This window comes from Globicephala melas, chromosome 2, assembly GCF_963455315.2.
Source record: "Globicephala melas chromosome 2, mGloMel1.2, whole genome shotgun sequence".
NCBI classification, from domain to species: domain Eukaryota; kingdom Metazoa; phylum Chordata; class Mammalia; order Artiodactyla; family Delphinidae; genus Globicephala; species Globicephala melas.
The window spans coordinates 89,592,366-89,610,369 of record NC_083315.2 but is presented as its reverse complement, the minus strand read 5'-3'; the positions used below and the strand labels follow the sequence as shown (position 1 = coordinate 89,610,369).

The 18,004-nt window shown below is 42.0% G+C and overlaps 1 protein-coding gene across 1 annotated transcript; it reads left to right on the top strand.

Moving 5' to 3' along the window:
- The first annotated feature begins 5,969 nt into the window (after positions 1-5,969).
- On the top strand, positions 5,970-13,010 carry LOC115850309 (beta-2-microglobulin). The gene is made up of 4 exons (XM_060294331.2): positions 5,970-6,119; positions 9,596-9,871; positions 10,450-10,477; positions 11,841-13,010. Exons 1-3 carry the CDS (start codon positions 6,053-6,055, stop codon positions 10,461-10,463), a joined length of 357 nt encoding a protein of 118 aa, XP_060150314.1. The 5' UTR covers positions 5,970-6,052; the 3' UTR covers positions 10,464-10,477; positions 11,841-13,010.
- Positions 13,011-18,004: the final 4,994 nt, after the last annotated feature.

Genomic DNA, 18,004 nt, shown 5'->3' with positions numbered 1-18,004 from the left:
TGAAATGGAAATAAGCAAGTTCAGTAAGTATTTATACAATGATCCAAATTTTGTGGAATCTCCCTTGCCCCCAATAAATGCTGAATGAATTCTCTCTGAGCCGCTCCCCACCGTTCATAGCCTGGCTTCTTCGGGGAGATGGTGGAGCCTACCTCACCCACGCAACTCTCAGGGCACTGGTTTCTTCACAGTCCTCTTTTAGGAGAAGAGTTTAGAAAGGTCCAAGACACCAGAGAGTAGAGAGGAAAGGATCTGATGCAGCTTCAACATAGCAGGGGACAGCCAGAAAGGACCACACACTGCAATTGGCCAGAGGCAAGTGTCAGCCAAGCAATGTGGAAAGTGAGAAGGTGAGGCGTACAGGAATTTGCCAAAAGGGAAAAAGGGCATTTGAAGGAGAGTCTTCGTTTTTAATAGTGCTGAATAGAATCCAAGGCAGGATAGAAAATCCAAGTAGGAATTCTGCAGTTTTAAGTAGTTTCTGAGATGCAGACCCAAGGACCTATGAGAGGAAAACACCCATGAAAGGAGGCTGTGCCAGGAACTTAGTCCCTGGGCACCCAGGGACGGTGCCCAATCCTTGGCTCCTGGGATTGTCCTGTTGTCCCCACAGTGTCAGCGGGTCTTGGCTTCAGCATTTCCCTAACGCTCTCTCCATCCAAGCTGAGGACCGATGCTACCCCTAACTCCCTTTATGCTTTTAGTGAGCACTGAGTTCTTAACACATAACAATAGCAGTCTCTGTAGTTATAATTTTAAAATTCCTCACCTTCCAAACTATATACAATATATATCCATGAAGGGATAGGCACCAAAGCTTAACAATGTTTCCTGAGGAGAGGACAGTGAGATGGGAAGAGACACAGGAAGGCAACTTTCACTTTCACTCAGTAGACCTGTTTGTAGTTTTGCAACAGACATACATTCATGTATCAGAATTGTAATTAAAAATAAAAAGTGCTTGAAACACTGCGGTTACTAGTTTATAGTTCTGTACTGCTTGATTTATTTTATACCAAGTCTGTGTGGTTTTCCCAATAAAATCACCCTGACAATTGGAAGAGCGTGGTGGTTACACACAAGCCTGTGAGGCAGAGATTCCTCACCAACGAGATACTTCACCTGTCTCAACTTTAGGCTTCCCACATACTCTCCCTCAATTAGTGAGAATAGTACTTGCCTTCCCGGGATCTTGTGAGGTTTTTTCCCTCCTTTGTATGGCGTCTGACTTTGAAACTATCAGGAAACAAAACGGCTCCCCTCTGTGTCCCATTTCCTTTGGGTCTGTTGCCTGTTACGTAACAGCACATATCTGAGAATTCAGTCGGCATGAACACCTTAGGTGGCTGCTAATAAATTAATTATTGGGCTGATTTGAACTCTAGATTGGATTCTCCTGGTTGGCAGTCTGGAATCTTCTGATTTATCCTTACAGTATTTCCATTTGCCACAAAGCCTGCACTCAACTGACATTGGCTGTATTCAATGGAATTTAACACAGAAGACTGAGGATTGCCAGCCCCAAAACAGATCTAACCAGGACTGACTTTTTTGTTAATTCTATTTTTCTAATTGAAGTATAGTTGATTTACAACACTGTGCCAATCTCTGCTGCACAGCAAAGTGACTCGGTTATACACATAGAGACATGCTTTCAGGATGGACTTCTGAGCAGGCAACCACCTTCAGACTCATTAAATTAAACCATTTAACGATAGTTCTCTCTGGGTTGCAGGGTCACTGTGGTTTTAATTTTCCTCTTTATAGTTTTTTTTATTTTTAATTTTTAAAAAATTTTATTTATTTTGGTCACGCTGTGCAGCTTGTGGGATCTTAGTTCCTCAACCAGGGATCAACCCCTGGGTCCCCTGCAGTGGAAGCTCGTAGTCCTAACCACTGGATCATCAGGGAATTCCCTATAGTTTTTTTTTTTTTTTTTTTTTTTGCGGTACGCGGCCTCCCGTTGCGGAGCAGAGGCTCCGGACGCGCAGGCTCAGCGGCCATGGCTCACGGGCCCAGCCGCTCCGCGGCACGTGGGATCTTCCCAGACCGGGGAACAAACCCGTGTCCCCTGCATCAGCAGGCGGACTCTCAACCACTGCACCACCAGAGAAGCCCCTTATAGTTTTCTGCTTGTTCCAATTTTCTACCACATGCATATATTATTTTTGTGGGCAGACAAAAACAAATGTGAGTTAAATAAAAACTACCATACATTGTGTTAACTTGTTCCTGCTTCTCTGCACCTTCTCATATGCTTTTAATCGTTGCCCTGGTCCAAGCCACCCAATGAACCGTTTCCCACGAACCCCTTCTCAGAAGTGGTTGTCTAGTGGACATTATGAGGCCTTTCGAATCACATGGACCAGCATTTGAATCATAGCTCAGAGCTAACGTGGACGAGCATCTTAATTCTCTGAAACTGTCTCTTTACCTGTAAAAGAAAGTAAGACCTACCTTCTGGATTGTTGTGGTTTGGGTCAGCAGCTTCACGAACTTTAATGTGTATACGAGTCACCTGGGATGTTGTTAAAATGCAGGCTCTGATTTAGTAGGTCTAGGATGGGCCCGAGTGTCTCCATTTCTAAGAGCTCCAAGGTGTTGCTGATGTTGTGATGCATGTACCACACTTTGATTAGTGACATAACATTTGAAAGAGCCCAGGCACAAATGCCCTACGTGTGCTTTTTCCTCCCCTTCCAGGGGGCCTGGATTTTCTGGCTGTCTGATGAGTTCACCCCAGAAAAGTGCTGACTGAGATCCACTGAGGTGCAACCCAACTCATTTGAGCTTTAACCTATTCCTATTTTCTCCCCACTTCAATATCCTTCTTTTTCTTTCTGTTCAAGGACTTCATTCTTCCTTGGCCTAACAAAGATACAGGTACCTGTGCATTTAGGTTTTCTTGTGTTTTTTTTTTTGTTTTTGGCCGCGCCACGCGGCAGGTGGAACTTCCCTGCCCAGGGATTGAACCCATGCCCCCTGCACTGGAAGCGTGGAGTCTTATTAGGTTATTTGTTTTTAAAAGGAGCTTTACTGAGGTGTAATTGACATATGATAAATTACACTTAAAGTATACACTTTAATAAGTTCTACTACATGTATACACTTGAGAAACCATCATCATACTCAAGATAATGGATAAAGTGTCCTTAGGCTCCTGATGCTCCCTCCACCCTCTGGAAACCAACCATCTGTTACATAGATTAGTCTGCTTTTTCTAGAGTTTTAAATAAAAAGAATCATACAGCACATACTCTTTTTTTGTCTTGCTCTTTTCCTTCAGCCTCATTATTTCATCCATTATTCTGTGTACCAATAGTTCATGCCTTGTCTATTCAATGATTTTTAAAAATTTATTAATTTATTTTTGGCTGTGTTGGGTCTTCGTTTCTGTGCGAGGGCTTTCTCTAGTTGCGGCGAGCAGGGGCCACTCTTCATCGCAGTGCACGGGCCTCTCACTGTCACGGTCTCTCTTGTTGCGGAGCACAGGCTCCAGACACGCAGGCTCAGTAGTTGTGGCTCATGGACCTAGTTGCCCCGCGGCATGTGGGATCTTCCCAGGCCAGGGCTCGGACCTGTGTCGCCTGCATTGGCAGGCAGATCCTCAACCACTGTGCCACCAGGGAAACCTCCATGCCTTATTTATTGCTGATAGTATTCCATTGTATGGATAGCTGTCACAGTTTGTTCATCCATTCGCCTGTTGATGGAAGTTTGGATTGTTTCCAATTTCTGGCTGTTACCAATAAAGCTGCTTTGAACAGTTTTGTCCAAGTCCTCATCATGAAAATACACTTTCATTTTCTCTTGGGTAAATACCTAGAGTGGAGTGGTTGGGTCATATGGCCAGCATATGTTTAACTTTTTTAAAAACTGAAACTGTTTTTCAAAGTAGTTGTACCATTTTCCATTCCCCAAAGGAGTGTATGAAGTCCCAGTTCTTCCACATTCAGAAAATATTTACTATTATGAATAACATTTATTGTATAAAATTTTTTTAGAAAAGTCATTAGGCCAAAAAAAAAAATGCTGTCATTCATCCCACTAATGGGAGATAACACTGTTAAAAGGCCATGTTTGTACATTTCCAGAAGTTTGCCCTCCTAGGCAAACAGTGGTCTCCTTTAAAAAAAAAAAAAAAAAAAACTGAAAAAATATAATTTTCTCTGTCTTCACTGTTTTTTTTAAAAAAGTGTTTTAAAAACTGGTTTTTCAAGTGACTAGATCAGATTCTATCTTTCAAGAATTTTAAGTACTCCAGTATTTGTCTGTGATGTGGTAAACAAGGAATATAGAGGTGACCACCAGCCCTGTCTCTTCCAAGGCACTAGAAAACAACTCAACACTAACATTCCAGGCGTTAAGACCCTTAAATGAGTTAACAACAAACAAACAAACAAAAGGGAGGGGCAGGAGTGTCTTTACTCATAACTTTATGCCTAACCATTATTCTTTCATTTCGAGAGAGTTATAAAGAGCTGGTAGAAAAAATAGGTAACTAGCATCAATAATCATAGTACACTTCTTAATCATTACTGAACACTCCCTCTGTGCTCCCCGGGGCTCTCTCTGTGCATTATCTCCTTCTATTAGGTCTGGGGAGAGTATCCTACTTTTTCTAGTTTAGACACAAACACCACGGTAGGGCTAGTTGAAACCTCTAAAAATATGTAAAAGAAATCCAGATGACATTGGTTGTGCTCTTTGGGGAAGCACCACCCAACTCCCTTCAAGTGCAAACCAGGGTGATTTCCAAGATCTCTGCCCCTCCCCCTCCCCATGGTTCACTTCCTCTTCTGAGTGTTCCACTCAGAAAAGATCCCTGGACTCAGCCACCAGGTGATGTCAGCATCTTTTTATGGTATCTCTGGAGTGGAGGTTTCCTTAAGGAGTCTAATACTGACACGCTCTTAGAGTCAGTAGGCCTAACTTCTTTGGCTGGGCCCACAGCTGATGCAACCCGAATTCTCACTAAAATTGCCCAGTCCTCTATCTTCCAAGTGTCTGAAGCACGAATGACAAATGAATCAGGCCCATCTGAAACCTAACACTTAGCCTTTGTTTTCCTATCCATAAAAATGTAACGGGGTAATTCCTACATCCTAATGTTTACTCACGTATTCCCTCACATGTTCGTTCGTTCTTTCATTCGTAGGTTCATCCATCCATCCTTCCATCCATCCATCCATTCACTCATTCAGTCAGTTTACCAAGTATGTACTCCATGCCAAGCACCATTCTAGTGTGGTAATTCGCAGGGAATGATGTTCCTCACGGGGTCGGTAGTCTAACACTCTAAGCAGTTACTGCTTTTACCTTTTACTATCAGGGGTCATTTCCCCACAAATCAACAAAACAAAGAAAATTACCTAAACTACAGAGGCAAGATACAGGCCAGACTTTCTCCACACAGGGTTTTCCCTGAAGGGACTCAGGAAGCAAGCAGGTCCTCCTTCACTCTGGACGGTTCTCTGAGCTGTCCTCATGAGGCCTCGAGGTTTCTGGACGACTTTTCTTGCCCAAAGAATCCCGAAGCCCTACAGCGTATTTCCGGGCTGTAATTGTGAACCCAAGTTCTGATTCTGCCCAGTACCATTCAATCTCTGTCCTTACTCTCATTAATTTTTCTGGGCTTCAGTTTTCCCGATCGAAAACCAGGTTCTAGGCTCCTAACTCGCTGGGGCATGCTTGGGGAGCAAGTGCCTTAGCGTTTCTGATGCTGTTCCGAAAAGCGAAGTTTCCTCCGGACTGAAGCTCTCGGGTGGGCGGCCCGCGCCCCAAGCTTGGGCGCGCATCCCTGATAAGAGGGCGCCGATGTACAGACAGCGAATCCACCCGGTTCAACCCTGCCTTCCTAAGCATCACAAGACTTTATCAGAAAATGAAACTGAAAACCGGGAAGTCCCTCTTTCTAACCTGCCAGGGCCTCGCCTGCTAGGAGACCGGTGACGGCCCGGCGGGCAGGGTTCTGATTGGCGGCCTGGGCCTGGCTATAAGTGCGGGCGCGGGACCGGGTCCTCACTCTGACACCCGAGCTGCTCCTGTAGCGATGGCTCCTTTCGTGACCTTGGTCCTGCTGGGGCTTCTCTCGCTGTCTGGCCTGGACGCCGTCCAGCGTGAGTGTCCCCTCCTCCCTCTCCCTCTTCCACCAGCTCGTCCCTGTCCCGCTCGCAGCCACTGGGCACTAACTCCGTACCCCCCGGTCCCAATCCCAAGGGTCGGTGGAGTAGCACGAGGCTTTCTCTCGGGCTGTGGAGGCGGTTGGGGTGTGGAGTGGGGGGGGGTGCGAGTCCAGGACGCCGGCTTCTCCGGGATTGGGGGAGGGGACCTCTGGCACGCCCGCACCGGGTAGGTCGGGACAGAGCGACCGAGGTGGGGGAGGGGTTCACTTCCGCTGGTTCGCGGGGCCTTTGGCTCCCCCCGCGCAGCGGGAGCTGAGGGCGGGCTGCCGGGTCCCAAAGGGCTGGGTTGGGGGCTGCGAATGGGTGGAGACCACGCGTGGGCTTTGGGGGAGTCGCCGCCAGGGTGTATCAGTCCGCTGGGAGCCCGAGGGCCTCGAGCTTCTTCCAGGCGCCCGCCAGGTTCAGCTGCCTCTCTGCACGTTCCCCAAATCCGCGACGACCAAACCACGGCGAGGAAGTTGCACGCGACTCTTGTGGAATGTCCTGAGGTGTTTACATAGCGCTTCACGGCGTTCATTCTCTTGTTCCCGCTACCTGTCGCTCTTAATAATAATCATAGAGCTACCCGTTGGCGGCTTACTGACCTGCGCTATGTGCTGTATGTCATTTAATTGTGAAATGCGTCTACGATTTAAACAGGATGCCTTTATCATCAGCTTGTCATAGATGAGGAAAGGGAAGCTAGAAGAGCTGAAGTAACTTAATTACGCAGGGGATTTATGGCAGACGGTAGAGCCTGACCAGAGCATTTGGGGGGTCGTGAGCCCTTTGCCTGTGAGCCCTTTGCCTGTAATCCGTGCGTTTTTCACAGCCTTCTGGGGAGAGATTCTCGGGAGCAGGCTGGGCGGACATGGGCCCCTGTTGCCTTTCTTCACAGAGGGCTCCTCCTTTGGCTCCTTGCCTGGTTCTTTCCAAGATGAACTGAGTATGTACTTTCAGTTTTGAGTAAGCGAAGGTTTATCATTCAGAAAGGTTGTAATACTAGGGATAAGAGCAATCAACACGCTTACCCAAGCTGTCTGTCAGGGACACCATGGATACTGACTCAGTACCTTCTAAATACCCTGCAATATACCGGACCCTCAGATTTTTCTCTCTCACAAAAGGCTCTGTGAAGCGGGTTTTTTTTTGTTTGTTTGTGTGTGTGTATGTTTGTTTGTTTGTTGTTGTTCATGAGAAAAAGGAAGTTAGTTTAAAAGTTATTTACAAAATAAAGCATAATGTCTGTATCATCACTATTATTACATGACTATGTAAGTCTTTCGAAAAACTTAATGTCATTAATGACATTAAGACTATCTTAATTTGAATATTTCCGAAGTAACGCCTGGAACATACACAAGACCTTCTCTGGAAGATATACAAGAAATGTGTAATTGCGATTGCCTCTAGGGGGTGTATTTTCTGCTCTTTCCCCTGTGTGGGTTTTATTTCACTGTGGGCATACATTAACTCTTCAATTAAGTTACAGAAGCTCAAATAACTCTCCCAAAGTCACAGAGCCATTAGTGGCTGAGGCCAGATTCTGATACTCTTCCCACTATTGGAAGAGATTATTGTGATGTTCTTGCAGAAAATTCCCTGGCTCCCTCAAAGAGTGAATTCCAGGCAGGATGAATCAGTGCTCTGATTCCTGTGGCATTTATTATGTCCTGATTATTAGAAGTTGAAATGTGAAGGGCTTTCTGATTTATCTTCACTTTTAAATTTATTTTTTAAAAATCAGCGTTCATGGGATTTCCCTGGTGTTCCAGTCATTTCACTGCCAAGCACACGGGTTCAATCCCTGGTCGGGTAACTAAGGTCCCACAAACCCCGAAGCACAGCCAAAAAAAAAGGTAAAATTGATTAAAAAAAAAAATCAGTGTTCATTAGGATTCTCAGTACAGCTCTTGGTGGGACTAGGAACCTTTTCTTTGATGATAGGATGTTTCTAGACAGATACATCTGATCAGAATAGCCTGGTTCTCCTCCTTACCCCACCACCTTCTGTACATGAAGGATGAACTGACTTTTGCAATCATGTACCCTGAATGTATTTGTATTTAAAGGTGGATTATTAACATGTATTAGTGTCAGTCTGTATATTTAGTAGCAGTAACACTTCACTTTGGAAGAAAAATATAGAAATAGAGTTTATAATATTTTCTTTACATCCCTATGGAGGGTCTAGTCATGCATCCCATTTTGGAAACCACTGTTCTGTAGCATTATGCAGTATTCCCAACCTGGCAGATTATGGCAATCACTTGAGCATGCTAATTAAAAATGCAAAGCCCATTCCCATGTGCATTATTCCACTTGGTTTTCTAATGGTGACAGTATGTTCTCTCGCATGTGCCACAGTCCTCACCCTTCCCTATTGTTCTTACCCAGCTCAACTTCATTTAAGGTATCTGCCATCTTCTGCAGGCATTTTGGTCTGGTTTCTTTTTTTCAAGCTCATGAAATCACATATAAAATCAGGTAGAGGGGGCTACCCTGCTGGTGCAGTGGTTGAGAGTCCACCTGCCGATGCAGGGGACACGGGTTCGTGCCCCAGTCCGGGAAGATCCCACATGCCATGGAGCGGCTGGGCCCGTGAGCCATGGCCGCTGAGCCTGCGCGTCCGGAGCCTGTGCTTTGCAACGGGAGAGGCCACAACAGTGAGAGGCCCGCATATGGCAAAAAAAAAAAAAAAAAAATCAGGTAGAGGTTTGGTGTGTAAACTTGGGGTAGGATGATGAGGTTGTGTTTTGCAAGAACATACTTTGGGTTGAATCAGGTCTCAGAGCAAGGAGGTAACAATATTTACACCTGCCACTTACAGAGCAATTGCTGTGTGCCAGGCACTGTACTAAGCACATATTGAGAAGTCTGAACGGTCTGGATCTAGGCAGGAGGCAAAAAAAAAAAAAAAAAAAGGAGTAAACATAAGGGAAAAAAATTGACTGGGTTGAAACAGTGTACAGTAACGGGAATTTTTGATGTGGCTAATATGGGGGGAGTGTGAAGTGAGAAATGAAGCTTGATAAGTAGATTACGGCCAAATCATGTAGACTTTTGAGTGATAAGGAATTCTGTGGGTGCTGAGGAGCCAATGAAAAGTTCTTGAGATTCTCCACAGAAAGATTATTAAAGATACAGCACAATCTTCACTGACAGAAGAAGATGTTAAGAGAAATCTGCTAGAAAAAGCCTGAAAGGCACGTGTAGGGGAATTATGTGGGAAAGATACTAAGTCATGGTTTATCCCAGAAAATGGAGGCTGCCTTTTGGAAAAATGGAAGCTCATTTGGCATGAGGGGAAATGGAATTGGGAGAAATGGAGGATCAAATATAAACACTTGGGGCCTGATCTAGCTTTAGACCAAGGTAGCCCCAAGTGAAATACTCTGCAATTTCATCTGTCTTCCCCTGCTGCTCCTCAGGTCCTCCGAAGGTTCAGGTTTACTCACGACACCCCGCAGAGAATGGAAAACCAAATTACCTGAACTGCTATGTGTCTGGGTTCCATCCACCCCAGATTGAGATTGATTTGCTGAAGAATGGGGAGAAGATGGAGGTGGAGCAATCAGACCTGTCTTTCAGCAAGGACTGGTCTTTCTACCTTCTGGTCCACGCTGAGTTCACTCCCAACGCAGTGGATGAGTACAGCTGCCGCGTGAAACACGTTACTCTCAGAGAGCCCCAGATAGTTAAGTGGGGTAAGTTTTCAAGTTCCTTCCTTAGCTGCTGACAGTTGTATCTGAACATAGCCACAGCATAAAGCTGCCTTGATATAAGAACATGTGCATACTGGGATTATCAGGGAATGTTATTAAAGCTCTGATTAGTGGCACCTTCTGAGAGATCTCTGCACAGCGTGGTCACGGAGACAGTGGTTTCCCTGTAGTGAGAGCAGGGAGCAGTAGCGGCACTTCCACAAGTGCACAGGCACTCCCAATGATTCTTCCCTACTGGCTTCCTTGGGCCTTCCTGATAGCCTCAGGGATACTCAGGACCAAGGAGAGTCTCAGGAAGGCACCGGTCTTGTCTGTAAGTCCTGCTATGGTAGTGCCCTCCAATCCTAGACTCCTTCAGTTCTCTGGCTGGCTTGGGATCTAAGGCTAGTAGGCAAGGTGGGGACCTGCTGGGTTTTTCTTAACGAGGCACTCATGGTGAGGGACAGTGGGCTCTTCTGCCAGCTTTATTTATAACAGTTTTAGACATTTGTTAGTACATAGTATTTCAAAAGTGAAACTTAACTGTTTCTCTTTTTCTTTCTCCATTTTCTTTTCTGTAGATCGAGACCAGTAACCAGCATCATGGAGGTAAGTTTCTAATCTTAAGAAAATCTTTCTTTTATAAAGTAATTTATTTATTTTTGGCTGCGTTGGGTGTTTGTTGCTGCGTGCGGGCTTTCTCTAGTTGCAGCGAGTGGGGGCTACTGTTTGTTGTGGTGGGCTGGCTTCTTATTGTGGTGGCTTCTCTTGTTGTGGAGCACGGGCCTAGGCGTGCCAGCTTCAGTAGTTGTGGCATGTAGGCTCAGTAGTTGTGGCTTGCGGGCTCTAGAGCACAGGCTCAGTAGTTGTGGTGCACAGGTTTAGTTGCTGTGTGGCATGTGGGATCTTCCCGGACCAGGGCTTAAACCTGTGTCCCCTGCATTGGCAGGCGGATTCTTAACCACTGCGCCACCAGGGAAGCCCCAGAAAATCTTTTTTTAATGTCACTATCCTGGGGACTGTTATAGACAGCTCTCATATGATAACCCTCACTGTCTGGAGGACATTCATCAGGGTAGCAATTCAGCAGGCAGAGAAGAACCCCACGGGGTCACATTCCCTTCTCCTGTGGGGTGGCATGAGGAAGGCATGTGACCCTGAGTGTGTCTCTGCCAGCATCACTGACCCTCTAAAGGGAGGACAGAAGAGCTACAGGTGTGCTATGACAGGACAGAGGCTGCGGTTACCCACAGCACCTTCAAGGGTTTGCTCTTTCTTCTGCCATTTCTGCCTTGGGCATCTCTGTGCCTTCAAAAGTGAACCGTCCCTTCCTTTGCATGGCAGTTGCTTTGTTATTCAGCCAGAAGGGAAGAGTGACATGGTTCTGCAGATGCACCATTCCTAAGTGTGTGGGCACTGTGGTGGCCTCTAGAAGCTCCCAGTCCAATAGAGGAAAGAAATGGAAACAGATTGTTGTAACCTAATGTAAAGCTACTATAACAGACGTATCTTGCAAGTATCTGTAGCTGCATGAAACAGGGAGCAATTGGACTTCTCTGCATCTTCAGTTGGAGGCCAGAGGCAGATAATCCAGCTTTTCTGGGAAATTTTACTCCACAGGGTATCTTGGCACTGAAAACCTATTCAAATTTCCTGTTACACTGTAGGACAGGGAAGGTAATTTTCGAGAGCATGAGAGAGTTTGGGTGACCTGCCCAGAGTCACACAGATACTAAATGGTAGAGCGAGGATCTGAACTATAGTACCAGCATTCATTCTTCTAAGGTTGTGGGGGAACCAGTGGGATAAACTAGTAGGATATGCTCTTTTAATGGATCTGGAAAATCACCTGCACCTACTACTTTTACCAACAGTGATTTATACAGCACAAGTTAGATAAGTTTGGTGGTGCTATCTGTAATCCAAATAAAATAAATGTATTTGCTAATACTCCTTTTTTTCTTTTTTTCAGGTTTGAAGATGCCTCATTTGGATTGGACTAATTCCAAATTCTGTTGTCTTGCTTTTTATTTTTCTTTTTTTTAAAAATTTAGTTTATTGAAGTATAGTTGATTTATAATGTTGTGTTAACTTCTGTTGTATAGCAAAGTGATTCCGTTATTCTTGTCTTGCTTTTTAATGCTTATATGTTTTTATGCTTTATGCATTAAATCAGAAGTTGTATTGATGTTACCGCAAATATCATCTTCTTTATAATTCTACCTAGGGCGCTACGTCTCCACATTTGACCTGTCTTGGCAGGTAGCTGTAGTGGGGGCTCTGGCAGTCTAGAGGTGGAAAAGACAGAATTTCAGGTTTAACATCAACATCTCGGTCAAATCTGAACTCTTCAGTCTCTTCTGCATACAAAACTGCATAATAAGATAGTATGCATGTTTAGCGTAAACCTCCAATTTGTAATTTTTCTTAGAATTTTGGAAAAATTTTGAAAGATAATTTTCAGAATTATGGAAATTTATTACAGTGGATAAAACATTTTGCCATATAAAATTCATATTTACCTCTTACATCTGTTAGAGACTTGGTTGTGCCTATTTTGTTTGTTTCACTAATTAAAACAATGGTAAAACACTGTGTTCAGCTTCTCAAAGGAACAACAGCTGACTTCTCAATGTCAGTGGGATCCAGAACAGAGCAGAAAGTAATCATGAATGTAGTAAAACAACTGCCTACATACAATTCCATACACAACAAAAATATCTTTTAAAAAATTACAGCAAAGTAAACGTCATTAGATAAAAAGTCAGAATTCAGTACCCTTTAGATCCTCACTAAAGGAGATTCTAAATGATGCACTTCAGGCAGTGAGAAGGCCTAAAATGTGAGAAGAAAGAATGAGGAAAAGAAATGTATCAGTTCTATGTAAAAAGAAATCAAAAAATAAGCACATAAACTGAATATTTAATATCTAACTAGTAGCGGGCACAGGAGCTTATGGAGTGCTAGTAATGTTTTATTTCTTGATATGGATGGTGGTTACAAGAGATTTTGCTTTGTAATTTTTTGTTAAATGTACATATATTCTGCACATTTTAAAGGAATGTTATATTTCACATTAAAAATCATAAAATTAATGTGGTTTATTACAGTAACAGATTAAAGGAGATGATTTATATGCTTATTTCAAAGATTCAGAATAAGTGTTCAATTAAATTTCAACACTCAGTGAGTTTATGATAAAAAACTCATAGCTGGAGGAAAAATAGGCTAATAGACTTATAAGGGTTTTCTTAACACACATAAACAGACACATGCACACATTAGTAGAGAGATATCGGTATTTTACAGGTAAAATCAGAGATAAGATAAGGAGGCCCAGTACTACTTCTGAGTGATATTATACTAGAGGTCCCAGCAGCAAATTAAGACAAGGAAAAAAAGTAAAATGAATAAGGATTTGAAGAGAAGAAACAAAATTATATTATTTTGATGTTATATATAGATTAACTATATAGAAATGTCAATAAGGTATAAAAGATGAATTATTAGGATTAATAAGAGAATTTAACTGAATAAGAGAATTTAAATTTGCTGGACAGAAAAATCAACATAAAAGTTAAATGCATTTATACTGGTAACAAAATGTAAATTAAAAATATTTGATTTATAGTAGCAATATACATAGTACTTAAGTATAAATATATATGCTATATATGTTCAAATAATAGTATTTAAATTTAAATACACACATATTTAAATGTATACAGTTTTTAAATATAAATGCATACACCAATGTAAAGCTAACAAAAGATGTTAATGGAAGCTCTTAATGGAAAAATTGTAGGAATTGTTTTATTGGAGGAAATTAATGAAGACAAAAAAAATGGGGAGAGAGTATGTTTATGGATAGGAAGATTAAATATCCTAAAGATATCACTTCTTCCTAACTTGATATATAGATTTAATGTAATTATTAACAAAATTTTAATAGTTTTTCATGAAACTTGACAAACTGATCCTAAAATATGGAAGAGAGTTAATGGAGGAAGAAAGACAAAGACACACCTGAAGAATAATAAAGTGAGAGATTTATAATTAAAACAGGATGGAATTGGCCCAGGGATGGACAAAGACCAATGGAATAGAAAAGAGCCCAGAAACAAACTCATGCATCTATGGAAACTTGACATACAAGACATTCCAGATCAATGGTAAAAGGAAGGACTTCTGAAAAAAAACAAACACGGTGCTGAGACAAATGGTTATCAATATGTGGGGGGAAAATAGGTCCCTACCTCACACTATGCACAAATGTAAGTTCCAACGGAAAAGGATTTAGATGCAAGATTCAAAAATTTTAAACATAGGAAAAAAATATAAAACCATTTTTATGACCTCAACATAGAAGTCACAAATTACATGCATATAGCAAAAGACTGATTGATCTCATTAAAATTTATAACTACATTAAGAGACCCCACGAAAAAAGTAAAACGTCAAGCCACAGATTGAATATATTCACCATACCTATAACAAAGATTGGTATCTAGAATATATCAAACACTACAAACCACTAAGAAAAAGGCAACACCCCAAGAGAAAAATAGGCAAAAGACTTGAACAGTCATTTTACAAAAAACTCCACACCATATATATATGGTGTTTAACATTAATGCAAATTAAAACCCATCATTCCAAAAGATAGGCAAAAGTTTTAAAAATCTGGATATGCTAAGTGTTGGCAAAGACATACCCCAATGAGAACTTATTACATTGCTGTTGAGAGCATAAACTGATAAAACAACTTTGGAAAACTAGAGTATTATATAGTAAAATTAAAGATGCACATACCCTATGACTCAGCAATTCTACTACTAACATAGAGGAACTCTTGCACATGGGCTGCAATAGATGTATAAAATGTGTATGCATATGGCTGATTCGCTTTGTTGTACAACAGAAAGTAACACAGTATTGTGAAGTAATTATACTCCAATAAAGATCTATTAAAAAAAAGAAACTTTATTCCAACACTGTTTCTAACAGCAAACAATGGAAACAATCTAAAGTTGGATAAAGATACATTCAGACAATGGAATGCTATGCAGGAGTGAAACTGAACGAATTGTTGTTATAAAAATTAACATGGATGAATCACAAAAAATGTTGAGTGAAGAAAAACCCAGCAAGTCCCCCCAAAATATATACAGTGATTCCATTTTATACAAAACTCAACAGTAGCCAAAACTAAATAGCATTATTTGGGTATATATTTATATGGAGTAAGTCAGATAAAGAAAAACAGGGAATGGTAGAAAATTTCAGAATGGTAGTTAACTCTGAGGCTGGCAAGGTAAGGGAATAGAATGGGGATGGGCACACACATTCAACAGAAGGGGCACACATTTAAAGATATTGGAGATACCTGAGTTCTTGCCTGGATGGTGGGAACAAGAGTATGTGTTTAGTTATTATTGTTGTTATCAATTAAATCATACATGTTCACTCATTTGTATGTAGGGGGAGACTAAGGCTAGAACAGTGCTGTAATACCACAAAATAATAATTTAACTCACACATGCCTGCACATTGTAGAAGTGCAGAGGCTCTGCAGTCACACCGCTTGGGTTCAAATCCTGGCACTACCACTTACTGCCCAAGTACATCTGAATTAGAATTCCTAATCTCTCTGTGTTCCCTCATCTGTAAAATGGAAATAATAACAGTACTTACCTATAAAATTGATAAGATTAACTAGATAACACCTGATTGTTAACATTAATATTTAAGAAAAAACTATAAGGAAATAATCCTAAAAGTAAACAAGATCACTTTGAGTAATAGATTTATAAGTGACAAATTTCCTTTTTTCCTCTATTACTCAATGTTCTACAATGATATTCTGTAGTATATAAAGGTAAGTTTTTCAACAAATGGTGCTGGAAAAATGGAATATCCACATGCAAAAGAATGACGTTGGGTCTGTTAGTCATACCATACACAAAAAACAATCAAAATACATCAAAGACCTAAATGTGAGAGCTAAAACTATAAAACTCTTGTAAAAAAATCTTCATGATCTCAGATTAGGCGATGGTTTCTTAGACGTGACACCAAAAGCACAAGTGACCTGAAAAAGGTAAAAACTGACTTTTAAAAACTTTTGAGTTTCACAGGACACCATCGAGAAGGTGAAAAGACAACCCATAGGAGAAAATATTTACAAATCATATACCTCAGAAAGGTCTAGAATATATAAAGAACTCTTAGAACTCAACAATAAAAACAACTCAATTACAAAGTAAACAGGATTTAAGTAGACATTTCTACAAAGTCATATATAAATGGCCAATAAGCACTTGAAAACATGTTCAACACATGAGTCATTAGGAAAATGCAAGTCAGGGCTTCGCTGATGGCCCACTGGTTAAGAATCCGCCTGCCAACGCAGGGGCCACAGGTTCGATCCCTGGTTCAGGAAGATTCCCACATGCCATGGAGCAACGAAGCCCGTGCGCCACAACTACTGAAGCCCACGCGCTCTAGAGCCCACGAGACACAACTACTGAGCCCATGCGCTGCAATACTGAAGCCCTCCTGCCTAGAGCCCATGCTCCACAACAAAAGAAGCCACCGCTATGAGAAGCCTGCGCATTGCCACGCTGCAACTAGATAAAAGCCTGAGAGCAGCAACGAGACCCAACACAGCCAAGAAATAAATAAAATTTAAACAAAAAACCAAAATACATCCTCTTTAAAAAAAAAAGAAAAGAAAAAAAGAAGAGGGCTTCCCTGGTGGCGCCAGTGGTTGAGAGTCCGCCTGCCGATGCAGGGGACACGGGTTTGTGCCCCGGTCCGGGAAGATCCCACGTGCCACGGAGCGGCTGGACCCGTGAGCCATAGCCGCTGAGGCTGCGTGTCCGGAGCCTGTGCCCCGCAACGGGAGAGGCCACAACAGTGAGAGGCCCGCGTACCGCAAAAAAAAAAAAAAAAAAAAAAAAAAAAAATTCCCAGCCCCTCCCCTGCTCCCCTGTTAAAGGGCCAGCATCCCCAACCACTGCATCCTGGTAGAAATGACAGAACACTAATTCATGAGAAAGAAAACCCTACAAAGGTCAAGAGAATTAAAGTGCATTTTTAACCATCCATGGTTGTGAGTACAGTTTGTTGGGATCAGTATTGGGGAGCAGATATTTAAAAAGAGGATCCCTGTTTTCCACACCCTCAATACGAACTGTGTGAAGTTATGGTCTCTCAATCCTTAAGCTCTCCTCCATTAAATTGGATAGGAAATCCCTGGGTGGATCTTGAGGCAATTACTGAGCAGCCAAGTTCTCAGTGCTTGAGGGCAGGGTGCTTGTGGACCCCTAAGGTCCACCTGGTGATGCTTGCCCTTCACTGGGTCCCGTGAGCTTGAGTTGGCTACCCACTCATGGGTACTACACTCAGAATGTAGAAGCCAGATGTTCAAGTTAAAAACACTTTTGCATGAGTTACACAGATAATCCCATATCTTCTTGGCTGCTGTAAATGGAAAACTGGTTCAGAAGTTCAGGAGTAAAAAGAAAAAGAAACAACAACAAAAACAAGCACTTCGGGACTGCTGGTGGCAAAACCTGAGACCCATCTGCGCCTCATCTAGCCCCTCAGCGATTCTGGGTTCTGTGCCCACATCCTGTGTTCAGCAGAAACACACAGGCTTTATAGAACTTCTGAATAAAACTAAAAGTGAGGCTAATTCTCTACGTTAAAAATGCAAGTTAGAGCTCTTTTTTCATGGTTATAAGACTATTAATAATCTCTACTGTGACAGTTTATTGCATTTCAGCCCCCTTTATAAAATGTTAAATAGATTGGAGTAAGTTCTGCTTTTCTGCTTACTTTCAAATAGATGGATTAGCATAAAACCTGAATGGCTGACACCACTACCATGACCACTAAATAGTTCATGGACCAGAGGGCAGTTTCATAGTGTGCAGGATGAGTTATAATAGAAAAAACTGGAAACATCCCCAATACAGGATTGGATAAAAATATGGAATATTCATATAATGAAATGCAATGAAAGTATGAAAAAACTATGTACATCTTTTATTATAGAAAGAGATATATTGTACATGACACATCATTAAAATAAAAAGCTGTTGCAAAGAAATATGGGCAGAATGATTACAT